At 41.6% G+C, this 23836-nt stretch overlaps 1 protein-coding gene across 3 annotated transcripts in view; it reads left to right on the top strand.

Moving 5' to 3' along the window:
- The window catches only part of RHBG (Rh family B glycoprotein), a 29831-nt gene extending 6572 nt beyond the window's left edge, over positions 1-23259 (top strand). For 2 of the 3 annotated variants that reach the window (XM_044676406.1, XM_044676404.1), the window contains 9 exons: positions 12209-12395; positions 13169-13319; positions 13582-13729; positions 17152-17318; positions 17784-17921; positions 18348-18481; positions 19478-19599; positions 21685-21758; positions 22080-23259. In XM_044676406.1, the coding sequence (XP_044532341.1) occupies positions 12209-12395; positions 13169-13319; positions 13582-13729; positions 17152-17318; positions 17784-17921; positions 18348-18481; positions 19478-19599; positions 21685-21758; positions 22080-22148 (1190 nt within the window). In that variant the 3' untranslated portion in view covers positions 22149-23259. The remainder of the gene's footprint in view (positions 1-12208; positions 12396-13168; positions 13320-13581; positions 13730-17151; positions 17319-17783; positions 17922-18347; positions 18482-19477; positions 19600-21684; positions 21759-22079) is intronic. The other variant, XM_044676405.1, reaches the window with a different exon arrangement.
- Positions 23260-23836: the final 577 nt, after the last annotated feature.

Raw genomic sequence — 23836 nt, 5'->3', positions numbered from 1 at the left:
AGGGCTCATCCCCTCTCAGTGTCTCCATATACTGGTGTCTGTCTGGTTTAGGAAGAGAAATAAATTCCCCAAATACTTTGAGGGCCTCGGGGATGGAAGGTAATCAAAGACTATATTCTCAGGTTCTTAGCCCTAGAATAGAAGCTATAGTCTAAAGACACAGAAATTATATTGCCATATCCCCTAAACCTCTGGCTCTGTGGGCTTCACTTCTCCCCTCTCATTCCAGAATAATCCACCCCCGGATTTTGGGAAATCATTGACTATGTAACTTCTATCCCTCTTACTCAAACTACAGCTGAAGTGATTGATGGGTTCTCCCCCAAACACAACATTCATTAAAAAAAATTTTTTTAAACCTTTACTTTCTGTCTTAGAATCAATACTGTATATTTGGCAATGGATGGGTTAAGTGACTTGCCCAGGGTCACCCAGCTAGGACCTCTACCTCTCAATCCACTGAGTCACCCAGTTGTCCCCTACCAACATTCATTATTGCAATAGAAAGGATGGAAGTGAAATTAGTAAGCCACCCCTTCCACCCACTCCACCCCCTGCCCTCTTTGTCCTGTACTTTCCTACTGGGTGGACTTGGGACCTCAAGGGGTGTATTTCTTTTGAGAGAAGCTGAGAGTCCAGGGCTTTGATGCTTGCCGTCCCGCACCCCTCCCCATGACGGGGAAGGACGGATGTATCCTTCGGACTCTTTCATTTAGGAGATTAAAGGGAGTTCCTGGGACTGTTGACTTATCTGTGGAATTGGCCAATCCCCATGTCATTGCCTCTGCCTGAGGGTCTGCCACCTTCACTTGGTCTGTGCTCTTAGAATCATAGGACAGCCAGGGACATAATTTAACCCTTCGGTTGCACAGATGAGGAAGCCAAGGTCCCAGGGAGGTTAAGTTCAATGAAATAAACGTTTATTAAATGCCTACTGTGTGCAAAAAACGGTACTAGTTGTTGAGAGAGCTGGCAAAGATGAAGACAACCTTTATCTTATAATTTAGGATAATAGGAAATAGTCAGTTACTATCCTTTATAACCATAGGGTATAACCATATAGATGGATGATATAATTATAGATAGATCTAGATTATACCAAATGATGGCATGAATTTTATTGCTATTTTAAAGGAAGGTTACAGAACTATATATATTGTAATTTTATATATATATATATATAAAACCAAGTGATGGCATAAATATTATTGCTATTTTAAAGAAAGATTACAGAACTGCATATTATACACACATATATAACTATATATTATATATGCATGTGCACATATAGGGAGTAACTAACTATATATATATATATATATATATATATATATATATATATATATAATATATATAGGGTAGCTAGGTGGAACAGTGGGATTGAGTCAGGAAGATTCATCTTCCAGAGTTCAAATGTGGTCTCAAACACTTACCAGGTCAGTGACCCTGGGCAAGTCACTTAACTTTCTTTGTCCTAATTTCCTCATCTATATAAATAGTTAGAGAAGAAAATGGCAAAAATCACTCCAGGATCTTCACCAAGAAACCTCAAATAGAATCACAAAGAGTCAGGCACGACAGAAACAACAGACCAACAACGTGGATTACTATAATTAACCATAATACATATTAGGAGTAAGTAATGCATGATTAGTATATAAGAAGAATGAGTTACAAAACGTTATGGTTCCGAGGAAAGGAAGACTGAATCTAACCAAGATGATGAATGACTGCCCAGGGTCACAGCTAGTTAGGGACAAAGCTCACTGCCTTCTTCCCTCCCCAAAGACATCCTTCAGGGGCTGGGACTGCAGGGAATGGTAGTGCAATGAAAGAGATTTAGGTTAAAGGTAAGAAAGACCTTGACATCAGAGGTCTGTGGAACCAGAAATCAGTTGTGGGGGGCAGTTGGGGATGAGGAAGCTTTTGGAATCTTCTCAGAGAAGAGGAGAGGCCATTTATTGCCTGTGGCTTAGATATAGCTCTAGGAAAGGACAGAGTAAAGGGTCTTTTCCAGCTTTCCAATCCCTAACTTCATGCCTCTTCAGGGCTCTGTTATCCCATTTTAAAGAGTGGACTATGGAGCAGAGAGGAATGTAGGGCCAGAGAATCATAATAACAACAGCTAGGATCCATAATAAGATTTACAAAGAACTTTGTATGTGTTGTCTTACACTCAGGATAACCCTTGGAGGTAGATGCTATTATTATCCTCATTTTACAGATAAGGAAACTGAGGCAGGAAGAAGTTAAATGATTTGCCCAGGGTCATATAGCTAGTAAATATCTGAAGTCAGATTTTAAATTAGACCTTCCTGACTCCAGGCACTCTAGTTCCTCTTTGTGGGCAAGGACTATTTCTTTTTTGTCTATATGTTTCTAGAGTCTAGCAGGATGGTTTACATATAGCAGGTGCTTAATGATTGTTTATTGAAGCTGAAATGTGGATTTGGAACTGTCTTTAGAGAGCCAATATACTACCTCTGATAAATGGCATGAGTACTATTTGGGGTGAGTGACAGGAGCCAAAGCCACATGTTACTTTCCAAAGATGCCTATTCTGGGAGGGATTTTGAGAGGTCATCTTGTCCATCTTCTTCACACAGCCTCATCAGGGGGAAGGATAATCTTCAGTTACCCTGTTCCAGGATATGGAGTATAGCTTTGGAGACTGAGTTTTGACTCCAAACAAACCAAGTGGTAGTATAAATATTATTGTTCATTTTAAAGAAATGATGGCAACTATTAGTCAAGCAGAAAACAGAGGCATGAACCCAGAGGGGTCAGCCCAACGATCTGAGGTTCTAGTCTTAGCAGAGAGGAGAATGAACAGTAAGTCTCCTTCCCTGTCTGTATACTCAGAACCATTTGGATGAACATTTAAGCTACACGAGACAGTTCACTTCTCTTTTCCTCTCCTCAGAGAAGATTCCAAAAGCTTCCTCATCCCCAGTCATCTGCCAAAACTGATTTCTGGTTTCATGGACCTCCGATGCCCAAATCTTTCTTACCTTTAACCTAAATCTCTCTCATTGAAGTACCCCACCATTTCCTGTAGACCAAGCCCCTGAAGGATGTCTTTGGTGGGGAGGGGTTTTAGCTTTGTCCCTAACAAGCTGTGGCCCTGGTTAGATACGATCTTTCTTCCCCCAGAACTTGAACAGTCCTTTGTAACTCTCCTTATATGCTTTTCACACCTTACTTGTACTATATATTATAGCTAGCTCTAATAATCTAGAATAAAAAGAAGTCATGCCTAAAATAAATTGTTCTTATTGATTCCTCCTGTATCATTTCCGCCATTGACTATTCCAACTTTCTCACCATTGCTTCCAATCGTACCCCAATTCCCACTTTTAAAGCAGATGATGATTATAGTCTCTTCTTAACTAAGCACTCAGACTGAAACTCCCTTTCTCTGTTTCTTAACATTTCTCAGTATCATCCTTCAGTCTCTCTTCATTCCATCTAGTCACAGAAGAACTCACAAGAAGGTCTCCAGTGAAGTGCCCTGGGAATCTGTGCTTTGCCCTTTGTTTGACATTATTATGATTTGATTTATCAAATTTTGCAAAGGACACAGCTAAGGATAGCTAACATCCTAGATGAAAGAATCAGTATCCAAAAATTTCTCCACAGGTTGGAAAACTGGGTGGAAGAGGCAACTAGGTAGCTCAGTGGATAGAAAGCCAAATCCAGAAATGGGAGGTCCTGGGGACAAATTTGGCCTCAAGACATTTTTTTAGCTGTGTGACCTTGGGTAAGTCACTTAACTCCATTTACCTAGGTCTTTTTTTTTTTTACTAAAACTTTTATTATTATTACAGAAAGCTGTAATGCAAAACCAAATCAAAACAAAAAACATCAGTATTTAGTTCACTTACTAATAACAACACATCTGTCCTCCCTGAACACCTGGAGCACTATCAAAACTGTCTTGGAGCCAAGATTTAGGATTAGTTTTAAGATGGAAGGGAAGGGTTTAAAAAAATAAAAGAAAACTGAGTTGAGTCTAATAAGATGAAATTTAATAAAGATAAGCATAAAGCTTTATACTCAGTTTCAATAAGTTGACCATGCAAGCACAAGATGGAGGACATGTGGTTTATATAGCAGTTTGTCTGAAAATGATATCTAGTTTTTGGTAAATTACAAGATCAGAATGAGTTAACAGTACAATATGGCAGTCTACTCATTGCCTAACTTTTAAAACTATATACACTTGGGGGCAGCTGGGTAGCTCAGTGGATTGAGAGTCAGGCCTAGAGACAGGAGGTCCTAGGTTCAAATCTGACCTCAGACACTTCCCAGCTGTGTGACCCTGGGCAAGTCACTTGACCCCCATTGCCTACCCTTACCACTCTTCTGCCTTGGAGCCAACCAAGACGGAAGGTAAGGGTTTTAGGAAAAAAAACAAACTATATACACTTCCTTACCACCCACTCTTACCACGCCCTAACTCCCTTTATTAAACTACTTTCCAAAGTCACCAAATGGCTTCTGAATCACCAAATCCTTTTTTTCAGTCTTCATCCTTTTTTATCTTTCTGTAGTATTTGACACCATTTACCATTCTTTCTGACCAAATACTTTCTCCTCCCTTAGCTTCAGAGGGAATATTCTCTTTCTTATTTTATTTAATCACTCTTCTGTCTCTTACGGCTTTTTACACTTCCCACTTCTGGAAGGTAGATGATCCATACAGTACTGTCCTATGTATGTATTATCTTCCTTGTATTTTATTCATTCTCATAGCTTCAAATATTATTTAAACATAATTAACTCCAAAATCTATATCTCTACCATTGGCCTCTTCTTTTTTTTTTTTATTTACAAATATTTACAAAATGGAAAGGAAACAATAAAATAGAGAAATATGAAGAGGTTAGAGAGGTTATCTATCCTATCAATTTAAATGTTTACTCTGGGTCTGCTTAATCCAGGCAGAGATTAATTAACTCTCAACCAGGAAGGCTGGTAGTGAGTAACCACACGGCCCTCCTCCAAGATGGAAGCTAGTCCCTTAGGAAACTAGGAAAGAAGTCAGTCTTTTACTCACCCGATGAAGTAGTCCAGGAGTCAGAGTCTAATTTGAAGCTGAGCTCCAAGCCCACGATCCAAACTCCCTTGAAGACTCTCCCCAGTTAGAAGACTACCTCCAGAAGACAAACTCTTCAGACTATCTTCTCAAAGACAATCTGCTCTGAGGGAGTTCAGGGCTTGCTTCTTGTCCCTACTTCTCTTCACAAGGACTAATCACAGTTTCCAAATTGTCTAGACTGCCAAGGTAGGCAGTGTCTATGGGATCAACTTCTCACCTTCTGAAGGTTAGTTCTCATCAAAAAAGATTCACAGCTAAGGGTGTGAATTTTTCAAGTACCTTGCTAGCTTCTCACCTAGTACTAAGTAGAGTGTTCAATCTTTTGTTGATTCAATTTAAAAGTAGACAAAGGAGAGTTAATCCTGTTTTCAGTCTAGTGAGTTAGGGGTACTTAAGTTAAAGTTAACTCAAGATGGTCAATAGAGTAAAGAATTCTCTTTCACAAAGGTCAAACAGCTATGAAGTGTCTAAGGTCAGATTTGAACCCAAGTCCACCCATTTCTAGGCCTGGCTCTCTATCCACTGGGCCACCCATTTGCCCCCAACTGGCCTCTCTTCTGAGTTCAAACCCTGTCTCCAAGGGCCTGAAGAACATCACCTTAAGGTCCCACCTCAGATTCATCATTTATAGAACTGCTTTTCCCCCCCAAGTCTATTTTTCCTTTTGACTTATTTACTGTTTTGTCAGTGGCACCATTATACTTGTCCTTCTGTGTTTGTAACCTCGGGTTCATCTTTGATTCTTTTACTACCTTATCATTCCTATTCAATCAAAATTGCCAGATCTGTCAATACTACCTTTGAACAATTCTTGTATCTCTCTGTTTCCACAGCTGTCACTCCTTATCACTTCCCACTTTAGTAATTGCAATAGTCTCATAATTGTCAACTTGAAATCTGGAGACTGTAAGGGCTAGAATGTAAGGGGTAAAAACAAAAGGGTTGGACTAAATTTATAAGAGTGTGGTTGCCAGAAATTATTACTCAATTTCAAATGACTTTTATTGGTAGTTTATTTACAAAAGGAGAAAGAGTGAAAGTAAGAAAATCATAGAGAGTAGATATTTACTCTGGCACAGTATGAACCAGGTAGGGCTTAAGAGGCTCCAGCAAAGGGGGCCAGAGGTAAATTAAAGAATGGTTTTTAGCCATGAGACCTCCTCTAAGACAAGGGGCCTCTCCAGAGGCTAGTACCTCCAGGAAAACCCAGATAAAGGAAGTCAGCCTTTTTCATTCACCCATGTGGTAGTTCTAAGGGAAAACAGAAAAGCAGTCTGAGGTCCTCAGCTAGAGCTCCTCCAGGGTCAAGTTGAAGGTGAAAGACCTCCTCACAGGAAGTTCTTACCACTTGTAAAGACCATTCCTTTTGTCACTTCCTGTGCCTTCCTTCCACTTTTCATAGACCAATTACAGCTAAAGTTTTGCTTAGGACTGCCCACGGGCAGTCAGTCAATTCTGATTCCTCACCCACTATTGTACATGTGGATCACAGACCTCCCCTACTTAAGGATAAGTGGGGTGTATACTTCTGGTGATTAAATCTAAAAATGGACAGGGGAGAGTTAATCCCATCTTCACAAAATCCCAATTCTGCCCCTATTCCCTTGAGAATTCACCCCAAAGGAAGTTTCAGATTTAGCCATTTCAGATTGAATAATAGACCTTAAGGTACTTAATGGTCCTAGTTGGAATTAGTGGATCTAAATCAAATGTTAAGTACCCTTTTGTCTTAGTAGTTTCTCCCATTGTATCAAAGTTCTTTCCCAGGTAGCCCAGCCCTTGGCTGTATCCTTCCCTTTTGTATCCATTGTAAGCTTCAGCCTCTCCTGGATAATCCTGCCTTGGACTTCTCATTTCTTTGTAGCCATTGTAAAGCCAATCAGTCATACTTCCCTGTCCCCAGTTCCCCAGGAGATATATAAGTTCCCTAAATTCTATTGTCCTTTGGAGGATGCTCTAGCACAGTTATCTTCTGTGTGGTTTTGGGCGCTTGACTCTGTGAGGTGGCCAAATATTGAATGATCTCTCTCCTGATTAAAGACTTGGTTTTTCTGACTACTTTAGTAGTTCCGTGTTGTTCCAGAGTTAACATAATTATAACCTGCTCCCTATCCATTAACCTGCAGTGGCTCTCTATAACCTCCAGGATAAGACGCAAAACCATCTGCTTGGTGTTCAGAGCTCTTCATAATGTAGTCCTCTCCTATCTGGCTCCCCTTCACATACTCTTCAGTCCAGTGATACTGGCCTCTTTGATGTTCCATGAACAAGGCACTCCATCTCTCAACTCAGAATTTTCTCTGGTTATTCCCCATGCCTGGAATGATCTTCCTCCTCAACTCCACCTATTGGCTTCCTTTCTTTCATTTAAGTCCCAACTAAAATCCCTTCTTTTACCAGAAGCCTTTCCCAATCCCTCTTAATTCTAGTGCTATCCCTCTTTTAATTGTTTCCTGTTTTGTCCACATATAGTTTGTACATATTTGCTTTTGTTGTGGTCTTTCCAAATGGATCATAAGCTCCCTGTGTGCAGGGATTGAATTTATTTTACCTCTTTTTGTATCTCTATCCCTTAGCACAGTACTTGGCACATTTTTGTTGTTGAATTTTCAGTTGTGTCCAACTCTTTATGACCCCATTTGGGTCTTTGTTGGCAGAGATATTGGAATAGTTTGTCATTCCTTCTCCAGCTCATTTTACAGATGAGGAAACTGAAGCAAACAAGGTCAAGTGACTTCCCCAGGGTCACACAGCTAGTGTCCAAGGTCAGATTTGAACTCAGGAAAATGAATCTTCCTGACTCTAGACCTAGTGCTCTATCTACTTTGCCACCTAGCTGCCTGGCACCTGATACATTGTAGGTGATTAATAAATGCTTACTGACAGACAGACTCATGAAAGGTCTTCTTGCCACTATTCTCTCTCAATCCCAGCCCATTCTTGAGGTTACTAGATAGTTCTTTCTTATCATGGGCCCAGTTTTATGACTTCTTAAAAATCTTGTCTCCTTATTGGCTACTGAAATTCAATCTCCTTGACCAGTCATTCAAGGCTCTTGACTATCTAGTGCTACCCTGTTGTTCTAGTGCTATCATCTCATGATAGATTGACTGCTCTAGCTCCTTAACCTGTCCTCTTTCACTTATTTGCCATTGCTTACATTATTTCTTGTGTCTAGAATGTTTCTTCCCTCCTAAATTGTTGAAAAGAGGTTGCTAACTTGGAAAAAACATGGAACTACTTAAATAGTCAGAAAAACCAAATCTTTAATCAGGAAAGGGATAGGTCCAATATTCGGTGGCTACACAGAGCTCAGCACCAAGAACTTTACAGGGCCTAAACCCTGGGACTCTGGGACTGTATCCCTGGAAGGATCACTGTGCTAGATAATGGCTCCAAGGAACAATAGAATTTGGGGAATTTATATATCTTTTGGGGAGCTGAGGGAATGGGAGCATGATTGATTGGCATTACCATGGTTACAAGGAAAGGGGAAACCCAAGACTAGATTGTCAGGGAGAGGCTGATGCTTTACAATGAATACAAAGGAAAGGTCCAGCTGAGGGCTGGGCTACCTGGGAAAGGACCCTGTTAAAATGAGAGAAACTACCAGGACAAAAGGGTAGTTAACTTTTTTTTTTTTAAACCCTTACCTTCCATCTTGGAGTCAATACTGTGTATTGGCTCCAAGGCAGAAGAGTGGTAAGGGTAGGCAATGGGGGTCAAGTGACTTGCCCAGGGTCACACAGCTGGGAAGTGTCTGAGGTCAGACTTGAACCTAGGACCTCCCTTTTCTAGGCCTGGCTCTCAATTCACTGAGCTACCCAGCTGCCCCCAGTAGTTAACTTTTGATTAGATCTTTTAGCTCCACCTAACTAGGGTCATTAAGTATCTTAAAGTCTATTATTCACTCTGAAATGGCTAAGTCTGAGACTTCCCTCCAGGCAATTCTCTCATGGACAAACTTGGGGTCTCTAGATTCCAGGTTGACAAGGCCATATGTGATAATAGAAAGAGGACTGACTTTGGAGTCAGGAAACCTGGGTTCAAATCCTACCTAGTCCCTTACTAACTATATGACTTTGAATAGGTCACCTAACCTCTTAGGGCCTCCATTTCTATATCTGTAAAATGAGAGAATTGGATTAGAGAGCTTCTTTTAAAAAAAAACTAAAAAACTAAAAAAAACCTTGCCTTTTTGTCTTAGAATCCATACCAAGGATTGGTTCCAAGGTAGAAGAGCAGAAAGAACTAGGCAATTAGAACTGAGTGACTTGCCCAGGGTCACACAGCTAGAAAGTATCTGAGGTCAGATTTGAACCCAGGTCTTCTTGACTCCAGGCCTGGCAGACTAGATTTCTACCAAAAATTCTAAATCTGTATTCCTGTGAATTCCTTTCAATCCTCATTCTTGAAAACCTAACTGGAATGATTCCCTATTCATGAAGCTTTTCCTCATTTACTCCCACAAATGACTACCATGTTCCTCCCACCTCTAACCTCACATACCGCTTATTGCATTTTTCCAGTGCTCTTGTCATGTCGTCCTCTATATCAATCTGGTACACGGGGAGCTCCCCATGGGTGGGGAGTCTGTTTTCTCTCCACGGAATCTTCCCTCAACAACCAGTATTTGGCTCTGCACACATAGACTCGATAAGTGTTTGCTAAAGCAGATTCAACTGATTTAGGTAGGAGGCTGGTTTTCATTTTGGTTTCCTCTGTGTTGGGCTTTAAGGGAGCTTTTTATCGGCCTCTGGGAGACAAGTTGCAGGGTGAGGTTCCATCTGGGTGTGTTGGCTACATGTACAGTCTTGCTCTCTCAGGGCTGGAAGGTAGAAGGAGAGTGGGTGTGCGGGAAGGAGAAGACTATTTCAAAACCTGGCAGACCCAATTCTGTTGGCTTGCCTTCAGTGCTGTGAACCTCTCTATGAATCTGCCTCTGTTATATATTATATATGTGATATGTCTGCCTATATATTATTTGCTTGTAAAAAACACAGAACTATTAATAGTCAGAAAAACCAAGTCTTTAATCAGGAGAGGGATAGTGTTCAATACTTAGGCCTATGTATACTATATATTGATTCTAAGGCAGAAGAGTGGTAAGGGCTAGGCAATGGGGGTCAAGTGACTTACCCAGGGTCACACAGCTGGGAAGTGTCTGAGGCCAGATTTGAACCTAGGACCTCCCATCTCTAGGCTTGGCTCTCAATCCACTGAGTTACCCAGCTGCCCCCAATATTTGACTTCTATGAGCAAAATTATATTACTTTTCCTACTTTAGTTAGACTAATACTAAAATGAGTTTTCATTCTCTAAATATCCATTGAACAAGGAGAATCTCCAAATCTAGACTGAAATTCTGAGGAATGGATTCATTTGGAAAGGGCCATAGCAGTGTGCTATGATCCATCAGGCCATGAAGAGTTGGTCATGACTGAATAATTACATAACAAAATTAATTATGTACATATACATTTTCACCACTTTTTGCTTCATCTGAAGTATTTAATTCCAGAGCAGCTTGCTGATCATGAACAACCAGAATATACCTTTCCAGAATCCTGGAATTTGAGTTGGAAGGGACCCCAGAGATCTTGTAATCCAACTGATTTTAAACAGGAAGTCATTCTCCTATATCTCTGACAAGTGATGGGTCATCCAACCCATTCTTGGTCAGGTTCCCAGACACAGGTTCCCTGTGTTCTCTAAAGTCTTCCTTTCTGGTTTCCTTTATTTTGCCATTTGGCCCTTTCTATTAGCATGGCTACGTGGGCTAATCCTAGGTCACCTGAATGATGGTGTTGGGAACTAGCCAAAGTTTTATGGCTCCCTTCATCATCACGGGTCATCCTGTGTCATTTAAAAACCTACAACCCAAGACATAAGATGTGTTCAGTTTGGCTCTCTCTTCTCAGGCCCAGAAGAAGTAGCTAGTTGGACATAAATTGGTAGATCTCTATTAGGATATTGTATCCCATATATATAATAGAGACACTCTTCCCCATTGAATCCATTCATCAGGACTTCCATCTAGATCTGGAAACTCCTCTCATTCAATGGATATCTAGAGAATGCAAGTATCTGTCTAGCTAAAGTAGGAAAAGTAATGTGATGTTGCTCAGAGAAAGTCAAATATTACATTTAGCTTTGTAAAGCTAAGTAAGTTATTATTATCCGTGTCTGCAATTTTTTTTGAGTGCAGATAATGTCAAGTTTATGAAATAGGTATATAAATGTAGGCCAAAGGGGAATAGAACAAAATAGGGGCAAGAGGAGAAACCTATCCCTAAGGCAGAAGGGATAGAGTTTAGACAGCAGAAAGGACTTCCAAAAAGATAGAACTGCTTAAACTGGGAAGCCTACTTGGCTCCATTTTCACAATAAGAATGAAAATGGCACTGCAACAAGGCAGATGAAGGTTATGCAACATCTTAACAATTGGGGATGTGAGAGATGTAGAGACCAGGCAAGTAGGGTAAGGAATATTTTCAAAAGGATTGTTCAAATTTCTTGTCCTTCAGAGTGGGATGGAAATGCAGTTCTCTCCTGGTTCTTAACCCTCAAAGGGTCTCTGGATACATGTCAGGGTGAATCTGTGACCTTGGGGAAAATTTCATTTTTATTTCAGTGTAATTGGTTTCTTTTGTTTGTTGGGCATTTAACAATATTAACCTGAGGAGTTCTATAGGCTTTACTTGACTGCCAAAGGGGTCCATGGCACAAAAAAGGTTAAGAACTGCTCTGTTAGGGGGACCCAAAACTCATCTAGGTCATACTGGTTCAAGCTGCCAGGCTCTGGAAAGTCCAGCCAAAGGACAAAATGAAATGGTTCATCTCCCACCCAAAGCCACACTTGGGGAGTTTTATAGGCTCACTTTCCAGCTCCGAGGCAGTTCAGGCCAGTCTGAAGAGGAGAAAGCAATATGGGAAAGAGGTACAGCAGCTGGAGGGCTTTGGATGAGGGAGGGGGCTCTTCAGGGAGCATATCTGGCTGAATAAACACCTTCTTTGGATTTTAGTGGGAATCTGTCCAATGAATTGCTTCTAATGGAGTCTCTTCCAGATCCAAGTGTCTGATCTCAGACTCTCCCTTCTCCTCAGGTTTTCAAGATGTCCATACCATGATCTTCATTGGTTTTGGTTTTCTGATGACCTTCCTACAACGCTATGGGTTTAGCAGCATTGGTTTCAACTTCCTCCTGTCGGCCTTTTCTTTGCAGTGGTCCACTCTGGTCCAGGGTTTCCTCCACTCCTTTCATGGAGGCAAGATCCACATTGGTGTAGAAAGGTGAGGGGGTGTTGATGAAAGATGGAAAAGTGCTGTCTTCCCTACTCTTTTCCTTTTTCTGTAGGGCCACATCCAGGAGTCCATGTGGTAGTCACCCCAACACCTGTTCCTCTAGAAACTTTCCTGAATAACCCCTCTCTAGCCTTCTTATGCAGAAGAAATTGGAAGGAGAGACAGAGGCAAATCATTTTTCTTTTTAATTTGTTGCCTCATTTCTATTTAGGTCTACTGCCTTATGTATTATCCTACTGGTGGTTTTCTTTAATCTCAGTTTCTTTTAGCTCTATCATTAGTTTTCTTTTCCATTTTTTGTTTGATATCACTTTCTCTTTCTTCTGTTCCCCCTAGTTTCTTTTAGCCCTCCTCCAAGAGCCTGATTGATTTTTTTTAAAGCTCTATACTAGAACGAGGGTCAGGAGATTTGAATTCAAGTCCAGACTCTGTCCCTCAGTAACTAATGTGACCCTGAGCTACTCACTTGATCTCTTTCAGTCTCACTTTCCTCTCTTTTCCAATGGTGATAACATGGTAATACCTACTTCATGAGATGTGTTCGGCTCTAATGAGAATGTTTTTTAGAATATTTGGGAATTGAAAAGAACTATATAAATCTGAACTGTTGTTTCATCCAGGCCCTGGGCAGGATTTAGTTTTTCCTGCCTTACTTCTCTCCCATCCTTGTTCTTTCCTTCAGCCTATCTAATGATCTCCTATTCCTGTTCTCCAAAACTCTCTCCCCCTTACCCCACCTCCCAACCTCCCATTCTTCCCAGCATGATCAACGCTGATTTCTGTACTGGAGCTGTTCTGATTTCATTTGGGGCAGTGTTGGGCAAGACAAGCCCTGTACAGCTGCTGCTCATGTCTCTACTGGAGGTCACACTGTTTGGGGTCAATGAGTTCATCCTTCTCAGTCTTCTTGGGGTGAGAGCCCAGAATTATTTCTTCCCACTTTTCTAGGGGGTGGTTGTAGTGGTAGTAGTGAGGATATTGTGTTAGATATTTTTAAGAAAGGGGAGGTGGATATGGTTGACTTTTCTGCAAGTAGGGAAAGGATGAGTACTTGGTACAAGGGACCAGTTTGGGTGAAAATTTAGGGGTGGGGAAAAGTGAAATTGGAGAATGGGGAAGAAGGAAGAAGCAGGTAGAGTACCAGTCCTTCCCTCAGCAGTCTCTTTTCTGCCAGGTGAAAGATGCCGGAGGCTCAATGACCATCCACACATTTGGTGCCTACTTTGGGCTTGTTCTTTCCAGAGTTCTTTACCGATCACAACTAGAAAAAAGCAAACAACGGGAAGGCTCTGTGTACCACTCGGACCTCTTTGCTATGATTGGTAAGGATCCAGGGCAGAGGGAGGCTGGATATGACTTGGATGGCCTAGTAGGGACTAAGACTTGACAAATGCTCCTAGTGTATCATGGTTCTATTCAGACCACATTCTTTACCTTTCCTGGAAGAAATCTTCTAAGGGAATAAAAATAAGTCTCTGTGTTTTGAGGAACACATGGAGAAAAAAATAAGTAAAGTAGGACACTTTTTTTTAAAAGTTGAAAATGATCACTCAAAAGTATAGAATTTACTACTTTACCTCTTTTAAAGGATAACTTTTGTATAAATGCACAAAATATTTTAATGCTATGTAAAGAAAAGCTTAATGCTATCCAAAAGTGGAATAAACTACCTCTGGAAATCATGATTTCTCTGCAAGTGGGCATTTTCAAACAGAGGCTGGAAAAGGCAGGAATACTGGAGAAAGGGGTTGAAATACATGACTTCTAAGGGCCCTTTAGACTCTGAGATTCTGTCAAATTCTGTGAATTCCTGCCTTATGCTTCAGAACTCAATTCACTGTCTCTGTCATGGGCAAGATCCAGATTCTCAGTACAGTCTTGTTTTTTGTTTTTTTAAAATAAGTTTTTATTAATGTTTTCTGTTTTTTACATCATTATAGTGTTCCTCAATGTTCCTCCCCCTTTCCTTTGCAGAGTCGTTTCATATAACAATTAGTACTTTTTTAAGACAAAAAGAAAAAGAAGAAAAAAAATCAGCACAACCAATCAACACATTGATAAAGCCTGAAAACATGGATAATGTGGGACATCTGTGAGCACAATAGTCTGGCATATTTTGATCATTAGATGCCTTCCTTTTCATTCAATGGACCCCTTCTAATAATCATTTATTAAGTCTTTTCAGATTCTGACGGAAGATCTCCTGAATCTTTGTTTTTAATCATTTCTAGGATCTCAGTGGCAATTCCTTAAGACTCAGTTCTGGAGGTCAAACTTCACCTTTGAGCTTCATAGGTGTGACCTCTTAAATTTATTAAAAAGGTTTGAACTGCTCAACCACATCCCCTCCTAGGATCTAGCTCCATCTACTGTTCAAAATTTTTTTGCCAGTGGCTGGTAATAGTTTCTTATTTGGTAGCAAGAACCTCATGTGGGTAGCAAAAATGATCAGAAATCATATAGAGGAAGTGGTAGAAATGCCTAGGAGTCCAGAGGACTTGCATATGGTCCTGACTCTTCCACTAACCTTATCAATAACCTTATTGAGAGGTCACTTTATTCTCTTGAATTCATTTTTCTCATCTTCAAAATGAGGAAGTTGAACTGGATGATATCAAAGATGCCAATTTTATCATTATCATTTATCATTATCAAAATGTATCCATTTTGAGTCTGTGACACCACTATGAAAACAAAGCAGGAACAGAAAACAATAATAGATGTACTTTTTGTGTGCTATTTCCTAGACACACTTTCTCTGGTTACTCTTTATTTTTAATTAAGTACTGGTGTCAACAAAGTAGCCTGTTCTTTTGGCTCAATTAGGAGTCACATTACAGTTTGCATCTCTGGTGTTACAACAAGATCCAGGATTGTTGCAGCCCTTACTCCTTTCGGGAAGTTCCAGGGTCGAAGCTCAACGAGAACTTTATAGAGTAGATTATTGCAGTCTTCCATACCTACAGTGAAAGTGCTCAGGTCCTTTCTCTCCAATTGTGGTTAGTCAAGCCACAAGAGTGGCCCCAAAAGCCTCTTTTTTCTTTTTACTCCATATACTTCACTCAAAATGAAACTCTAAAGACAGAATATGACAATTATCCAGATTTCTCCAGTTCCTATGAGTTATCTTCTTTTCCTATAAGAGATAATTCGACATGAGGCAAAAGTATGGGGTTCCTTGCTCCATCTTCCATCTATGGAGCCCAGGTCTATACAGCATGACATAGTGGAAAAAGCATTGGGTCTCAGTTCTGGCCATATAATTTTCTAGTTGTATGACCTTTGACAAGTTATATCATCTCTCTGAACTTCAATTTCCTCATATGTTAAGTGGGAACACTAATATTTGTGCTATCCGTCTCACAGGGGTATTATGAAAATAATATATATGATAATGTGTATATATATGATAATATCCATATGGAGTTCTTTATAACATTCAAATGTGTCATAAATATGTTATCGTTATTAATAAAAGTTTTGTTTTGCCATTCATAGGGAATTATTTTTTAATTTCTTCAGTTGGTCCTTATCTTAGACCTGTTTCTTTTAAGCATGTGGTAAGACATACAGAAAACCCAATATCTTTCTTTTTCCCTTAACAAAACACAATACAGACCATTTAATACTATTATATTATCTGACCTCAGACACTTCCTAGCTGTGTGACCCTGGGCAAGTCCCTTAACCCCCATTGCCTAGCCCTTACCACTCTTCTGCCTTAGAATCATTGATTCTAAGATGGAAAGTAAAGGTTTTAAAAAAGCTATTTTATTAATCGAATATTCATTTCTGTTCCTTATTCTTAATTTAAAGATGATCACAGAATGTTCTTTTTTTCAGAACCATATCTATTTACAGTGCTTTGCAAATGTTAAAACTCTGTACAGGTTAGCGATTATTATTTGACTCAGTTGTATTTCGTCATTGGTACCACAAGGAGGACAGACCTGTGAGGGCAAGAAAGGGGCAGTTGCAGTCAGGAGTGTCAAGGAATGTACCACTTGTCTTCCACTTACATCCAGCACATAAAGGCAGCATTTTCAGTGCTGGAGTTTGAAGGCTGTTTCTCATCACTCCGCTTGCTCAGGATGAGGATGCTTGGACTAAGGAAAGAGCAGGAAACTGATGGGTTCTTGTCAACAGTAAAGCAGCCCAGTTGTCAGGATATCTGAGAATGCCTTTAGCTTTGAATCTGTGGGTTTCTCAGGGGAGAGATGGAGGAGGAGCCAGTTACTGAGCTGTCTTAGATCTGGGACTCAGAGACTAGTAAAAGAGCCTAACTGGGGGCAGCTGGGTAGCTCAGTGGAGTGAGAGTCAGGCCTAGAGACAGGAGGTCCTAGGTTCAAACCCGGCCTCAGCCACTTCCCAGCTGTGTGACCCTGGGCAAGTCACTTGACCCCCATTGCCCACCCTTACCAATCTGCCACCTATGAGACAATACACCGAAGTACAAGGGTTTAAAAAAAAAATTAAAAAAAAAAAAAAAAGAGCCTAACTGTGACAGATCCGTGGCACAAAGTCACCAGAAGCTGCATTTTTTACAGTATTTTCTGAGCCATTTTTTCTTCCATGGGGCATGACTAATGGAAGGACTCTGATGACAAATTCAGCTGTATACCCTATATCTCTTCCTTCAAAAAAACAACTAAGTTGCTTTTAATTTGTAGTTGATTGTGTATGTATATACTTGTGTGCCACTTAAGAGAAAAAAAAAAAAAGATTCCCTTCTCCTGCTTTATAGGAACCATTTTCCTGTGGATCTTCTGGCCAAGCTTCAACTCGGCCCCCACAAATACTGGGGATGGTCAGCACCGCACAGCCCTCAACACCTACTACTCGCTGGGGGCCAGCACTTTGAGCACCTTTGCCTTATCTGCACTCCTAAGTAAAGAGGGAAAGCTGGACATGGTAAGAGTATCCAGAGGACCAAGCTTCCTAACTTGAAAAGTCTACAATGGCCTCTCTTCCTCAGCTCATGCTATTAAAGGAAAGAAGAGAGCCATGAGAAGAAGGGAAGTGCTAGGAATACAAAGGGGAGAAGAGAATGGGGGAGTGGGATCCACCATCTGGCTGCTTGAAAGGGAGATTCTCCAGGAAGAGACACTTGGTTGGCACATTCTGGGCTCTGTTTGCACAGAGGACAATGGAAAGGGTTGGTAAGAGAGCAAGACATATAGAGGTCAGATTATAAGAGGGACATTTAGGAATGGGAAATGCCATGGCAGGTGAGTCCTTGGGGTGGGATGAGGACAGAAGTGTGAGGGGGCTGAGAGGGAACTCCATCGGAGACAGGGGATGGATGTGATGACCTTAGAAAGGCTTCTCTACTGACAATGATCATCTCAACTCCCCTTTCCCCCCATATACTCTCAGGTCCACATCCAGAATGCAGTGCTGGCCGGTGGGGTGGTTGTGGGAACTTCTGGAGAAATGATGATTACACCTTTTGGGGCTCTGGCTGCTGGATTCCTGGCTGGGACCATTTCTACCCTGGGATACAAGTTCCTCATGGTACAGTAATTTGTCTTCATCCTTGGAAAAGCCAAGAGGTTGAAAGAGAGCCACCTAAGGCTAGGACCCAAGTGTCCTTCCCCAAGCCTGTATGCTCAGGGATTAACAAATCACCTTGGATCTGGGTCTTCTTACAGTAAAGAAGGAAGAGATTGGGAGGGAAGGATGGCATGGTAGAAATAATGTTGTATCTGAGTCAGAAAACTGGGTTTATATTCTACCTCTGCTATCTAACTACCGTGTGATCTTGAGCAAGTCATTTGAATTCTCTCTGACCTCCAAGTTTTCTTATCTGGAAAATCATAGTATTTGACTGGCTCTAACATTGGTTCTGTGAAGGAGAGGTTGCAGGGAGAATGGGGGAGGTCGAACATAGTCCAATGATATTCATTTATTTGTATAATGTCTCTCCCTGATGTCTCTCAGCCCATTCTTGAGTCAAAGTTCAAAATCCAAGATACATGTGGAGTCCATAACCTCCATGGGATGCCAGGGGTCCTGGGAGCCCTTGTTGGTGCTCTTGTGGCTGGGCTGGCCACCCATGACGCCTATGGAGATGGGTGAGTTTATTTACATCATAGAAGAGGTTGCTTTTACTAGTGGTCTCTTAGAGTGTCTCCCTTGCTACCTTCCAGCACAGATGTTGACAGATGTTGACAGATGTCTTTTTTTAAAACCCTTACCTTCTGTCTTAGAATCAATACTATGTATTGGTTCCAAAGCAAAAGGGCAGTAAAGGCTTGCAAATGGGGGTTAAGTGACTTGCTCAGGGTCACACAGCTAAGAAGGGTCTGAGGTCATATTTGAACCCAAGACCTTCTGTCTCTAGGCCTGGCTCTCAATCTACTGAGCCACCTAGCCACCTGTTTTTGTTTTTTTTTGCTTTTTACTTAATTTTTTTTTCATTTTTTTATTTTCATGCAAAACACACTTCCATATTGTTCATTGTTGTAAGAGCACACTCAGACATAATCAAAACCCCAAAATGAAATCCATAATACACTGATGGGAAAGACAACTCCAACAGGTCTTTCTCTGGAGGTGGAGAGCATTCCCCATCATAAGTCTTTCAGGATTATGCTATCCACTTTGAGAGAAAGAACTGTGGGAGTAGAAGAAAACCACATGTTTTATCACTTGTTTATATGCGTATAGGATTTGGGGGTTTGGTTTTGAAAGAATTCTCTGTTATAAAAATGAATAATATGGAAATAGGTATCAAGTGATAACATTTTTGTATGACCTATTGGAATTGCTTGTCAGCTAAGGAGGGAAGAGGAAAGGGAAATAACATGAATCATGTAACCTTGGAAAAAAATTTTTTTTTGAAAAATATTTTTAAAATAAAAATTTTAAAATAAAAAAAGTCTTTCAGGATTGTCCAGATCTTTGCACTGCTGATACCAACAGATGTCTTTTGAGTATCTCTTTTTGGTATACATCAGAACATACAAACAGCTGCTCCAGGGACCTGCTCTTCTCTCTCCAAGTTTACCATTAGCGTACATCCTCTCTTTCTGGGACTTTTTAGCCCCAATCCCAAGTTTTTCTTTCAGATTGAAAAATGTGTTCCCCCTGATTGCTGAAGGTCATCGAAGTGCAACATCTCAGGCTGTATATCAACTCTTTGGGCTCTTTGTCACCCTGGTGTTTGCTTCATTTGGTGGAGGAATTGGAGGTGAGTCAGGAGCCCTTATCCTCCATTATCCACTATTCTTGACTCACTGTGATTCTGATGCTGAGAGGAAAGATGGAAGGGATGGGTACAAGCACAGGAGATGAGAGGAGTCGTGAGGTAGACAAGAGAAGGGTTGTCCCAATACTCTCCATGGAGATTCCTTAGAGGGAGAAGCTGTGAGGTTCCATATTTATAGGGTGTAGAATGAAAGGAACAGGAGAGATGAAGATTAGAGAGCAACTACATAGGAGGGAGGATCAGGGGTGGCAGGATAGACTGGAGGAATTTCTATCCCCACATATCTTTTTTTTAAATTTATTTTTATTGTCATGCAAAACACACTTCCATATTAATCGTTGTTGTAAGAGCAAACTCCTAAATAACCAAAATCCCAAAATAAAATCATAAATTCACTGATGGGAAAAATGACTCCAACAGTTCTTTCTCTGGAGGAGGATAGCATTCCCCATCATAAATTTTCAGGATTGTCCCAGATCATTGCATTGCTGAGAAGAGCCAAGCTTTCACAGATAATCATTATCCAATATTGCCATTACTGTGTACATTCTCCTAGTTCTGCTTATTTCTCTCTGCATCCGTTCCTGCAAATCTTTCCAGCTTTTTCTGAAATCATCTTGCTCATCATCTCTTATAGCACAATAGTATTCCATCACCATCATGTGCCACGATTTGTTCAGCCATTCCCCAATGGATACACATCCACTCAATTTCCAATTCTTTGCCTCTACAAAAAGAGCTGCTAGAAATATTTTCATACAAGTACGTCCTTTCCCTTTTTTATTATCTCTTTATATCCCCACATATCTTTAAGAAGAGAAGAGATTCTCTTTGGCCCAGGAGAGAGCCGCGAAAGGGATAAAATGATATCCAGAGAAAGGGGAATGTGGTGTCCAAAGATGAGGATCATAGCTTTCTGTTACCCAAACCTTCCAAGCTTTGCACTCTATTTCCACCAGAGGGCAGTTCAACCTCAGGCAACAAGGCTAGAGGCTATAGATAGAGTGAAAAGTGGATGGAGAGAGGAGCTAAAATCAGTGTCAAAGCTAGAAGTGAACTAAGAACTCAACAAATTCAATCTCATCATTTTATTTATTTTTATTTGATACTGAGTCTCCATGTCTTGTCTTGCCCAGTGGACATTCATAGTCCTGACCCCATTGCTGATTGGCATTAGAATTTTGGCTGGCTGCATTTCCCACCTGGAGGAGTCCACCCCTCCATGGGCATCCTGATGGCCTCGATCACCAGGGCTTGCCATATTGGTGGTGGCCTTGATGTAGATACCTGCTTGGCTCTAGCCCAACTGCTATTTGGTCAAGTAAAGCTTTGCTCAAGTAAACCCACCAGCTTTGGCCTCCCTGGTAGCAGGAATTACAGAGCTGTCCACCACCATGCTCAACCTCATTATGTTTAAAGATGGGGAAACTGAGGTCCAGGGAAAGGAAATGACTGGGGCCAACGTAATGAATTAGTGGAAGAGTGAGTTCTAGAGTCCAAGTTCTGGTTCCTGGTCCAATGTTCTGCTACTTGGTACTGCTTTCTAAGAGATCAGACCTGCCATGCACAGGGCATTGTGCCTCATGAAATCAACTGGGTTTTCCTTCTTATTTGAAAGCCTCTTAGGGAAATAGATTTAGGGGGCCAATCCTGGAGTCAGAAGAACCTGGGTTCAAATGTGGCCTCAGATACTCCCTAGCTGTATGACCCCGAGCAAATTACTTAACCCCCGTTGCCCCTCTGTTTTAGAGTTGTTACTAGGACCGAAAGTAAGGGTTAGAAAAGAAATGAAAAGAAATAGGCTTCAGGTTGACCTTCCTTCAGTCTGAGCTCTTTTCTTGTGCTTGACAGAAGAATCAGATCTGTGATTTCATTTCTCTTTGGTTTTCTCAAGTCCAGAATATAGAATTCCAGTTCTTTTTATTTCACAGCTCATTTTTCCTTGTCATTTTCTCATTTCTTCTTCCTCTTCTCTGAATCTTTATTGTTGTGGTCCCCTTCTTGCCTCCCTAACCCCAAATGGTGTTTATATGAGGAACCTCACACCCTCCCACCTTTTCTTCTCAGGGCTTCTGCTGAGGCTCCCCTGCCTGGGTTCCCCTCCTGATTCCCAGTGTTATGAGGACCAGATCTATTGGGAGGTATAATACGATTGCTATTCTGGCGACGTCCTTCATGGGGCTTTTCCTTCCACTTCCACCCCCCATTCTACTCTCACGACTATCCTTCTCCTCCATACTCCCAGTTTCTTGTGGCCTAACATCCTTCCTTTGACAAATCAATTCTTTTCATCCTGCCCCTCCCCAGCTCTCCCTCCTCTTCAATGTGGAAATGGCACTACAGAATCGATGGGAAGAACATTTCCCATTCCAAGAGCCCTGTATCTTGCACTGTGTCCAAGCCCCCTTTCCCCTGACCCTTGTCTCTGCCCCCTTATCAACTCCCTTCATTCTGCCTTCCAGGTTCCTCTTGAGCATGAAGATGAAGTCCAGAGACATTTGAGGATAGAAGACCCAGAGACCCAGGCCTAAACTTTGCAGGAATTCAGGGGCTTCTATAGGATCTTTCTGAGGGATGACGAAGATGAATTTGGGAGAGGTTCTTCCTCACCTCTTCTTTTGGGAAGTTCTATGATTTCTCCTGTTGCAAACAGGGAAATATTCACCAATTAAGAGCAATCCTTATTTGGGAAAGATTGTAGGGGCTGGACCAGGGGACCAGCAATGGAAGGGCCACAGGACACAATGTCTAACCCGAGACCTGACACCTCCGAAGGTGATTAAACATCCCATGATTTCTATAGATGTCACCCCTCCTTCATCTGAATCTTGGAAGGCCTTCCCATGTCCTAATCTCCTTCCACTCTGCTCAGATGCCAGCTTCTCTCACCTTCCCTAACGTGACAACAAAGTCTGCTTGGTATGAAATGAATCGTGAAGAAATCCGAGTCTAAGGGGCCTTTGGCCCCCAGCCCCATGGAAGTCTGTCTCCCTGGGTGGGAAGAATGAATGGGGGAGTTATGCAGAGATGGGAAAGGCAGGGATACCTCCAGAGTGGAGGGGGCAGGAATGGGAAAAAAAGACCCGAGGGCCAAAGAGATCTCTTCTGATCCCTGGATGCCCTCCGCAGAAGCCTCTGATACATCACTGCCCTGTAGTGGCCACGAGAGGGAGCGCCAAGGCTGGCAGAGGAGGATGCCAGCCTTCTGCCTAGCCCCAGCTTCCTCTCCCAGAATCATTCCAGACTTCCTCTGCCTCTATCTACAAGGAAAGGTGCATTCAAACTCCAGCCCAGATGGACAAGGACACAGGAGTCAGCCTTTCCCTTCACTCCCTTGTTTCATCGTGTGTCCTAATAGCTCAACTCCATTCCCACTTTTTTCAATTAAATTCATTAAAAACGTGTCAGGTGCCCCTTATATACCAAGTACTGTGAGAGGCAGTTAGATGTCTCAGTGGTTAGAGTCCTGGGTCAGGAGTCAGTTCAAATCTGACCTCAGACACTTATTAGTTGTGTGTCTTTGGGCAAGTCATTTAACCTCTGTTTGCTTCTGTTAATCTGATGTAAAATGGAGATGATAACAACCGTGACCACCTGGGCTTGCTTGGAGGATTAAACGAGATAATATTTGTAAAATGCTTAGCACAGTGCCTGACACATAGTAGGTGCTATTCAATCTTTATCTCGCCTTATTCCCTTGTGTGGGGTCAGGGACAGCTTCCCTGAGGAAGAAGAGAAAGATTTCAGCCTTTGGAGAAAAGGAGACTAGAGGAAGAGACTGGAGCAGGGCTGGAAAGGGAGTGTGGGGCTCCATTGCAATGGACTATAACTGCCAGAGTCACCATTTTTGACCTAGAAAGAACCTTAATTTAATCCCTTCATTTTATAAATGGGAAAACAGAGGCCTAGAGAGGGACAGCCTGGGGCACACAGCGGTGGAGATGAGACTAGAAACCAGTCTCGGGCTTTTTTCCATGGAAGGTACCTTTAACTAGAAAGCAAGAAGCCTTTTCTTAAGTGCTCATGCTTTGCAAAATGCTGTCTCGTGCACTGAAGATTCAAGGATGAAAACATAAACCCAGCCCTCGAAGAGTCCGTATCCTATTGGGGGGACACCTGCATACACAAGGTCATTTGAAGAGGGAGAAAACTCTTCCTACAGCTCTCACTGGAGCAGTGGCACACACTGGGTCCCTGACTTCTTAGGTCTCCCAGTCAC

Source organism: Gracilinanus agilis, chromosome 4, assembly GCF_016433145.1.
Source record: "Gracilinanus agilis isolate LMUSP501 chromosome 4, AgileGrace, whole genome shotgun sequence".
In the NCBI taxonomy this organism is placed as follows: domain Eukaryota; kingdom Metazoa; phylum Chordata; class Mammalia; order Didelphimorphia; family Didelphidae; genus Gracilinanus; species Gracilinanus agilis.
The sequence above is the reverse complement of the archived record's forward strand: the minus strand, read 5'-3'. Positions and strand labels throughout refer to the sequence as shown.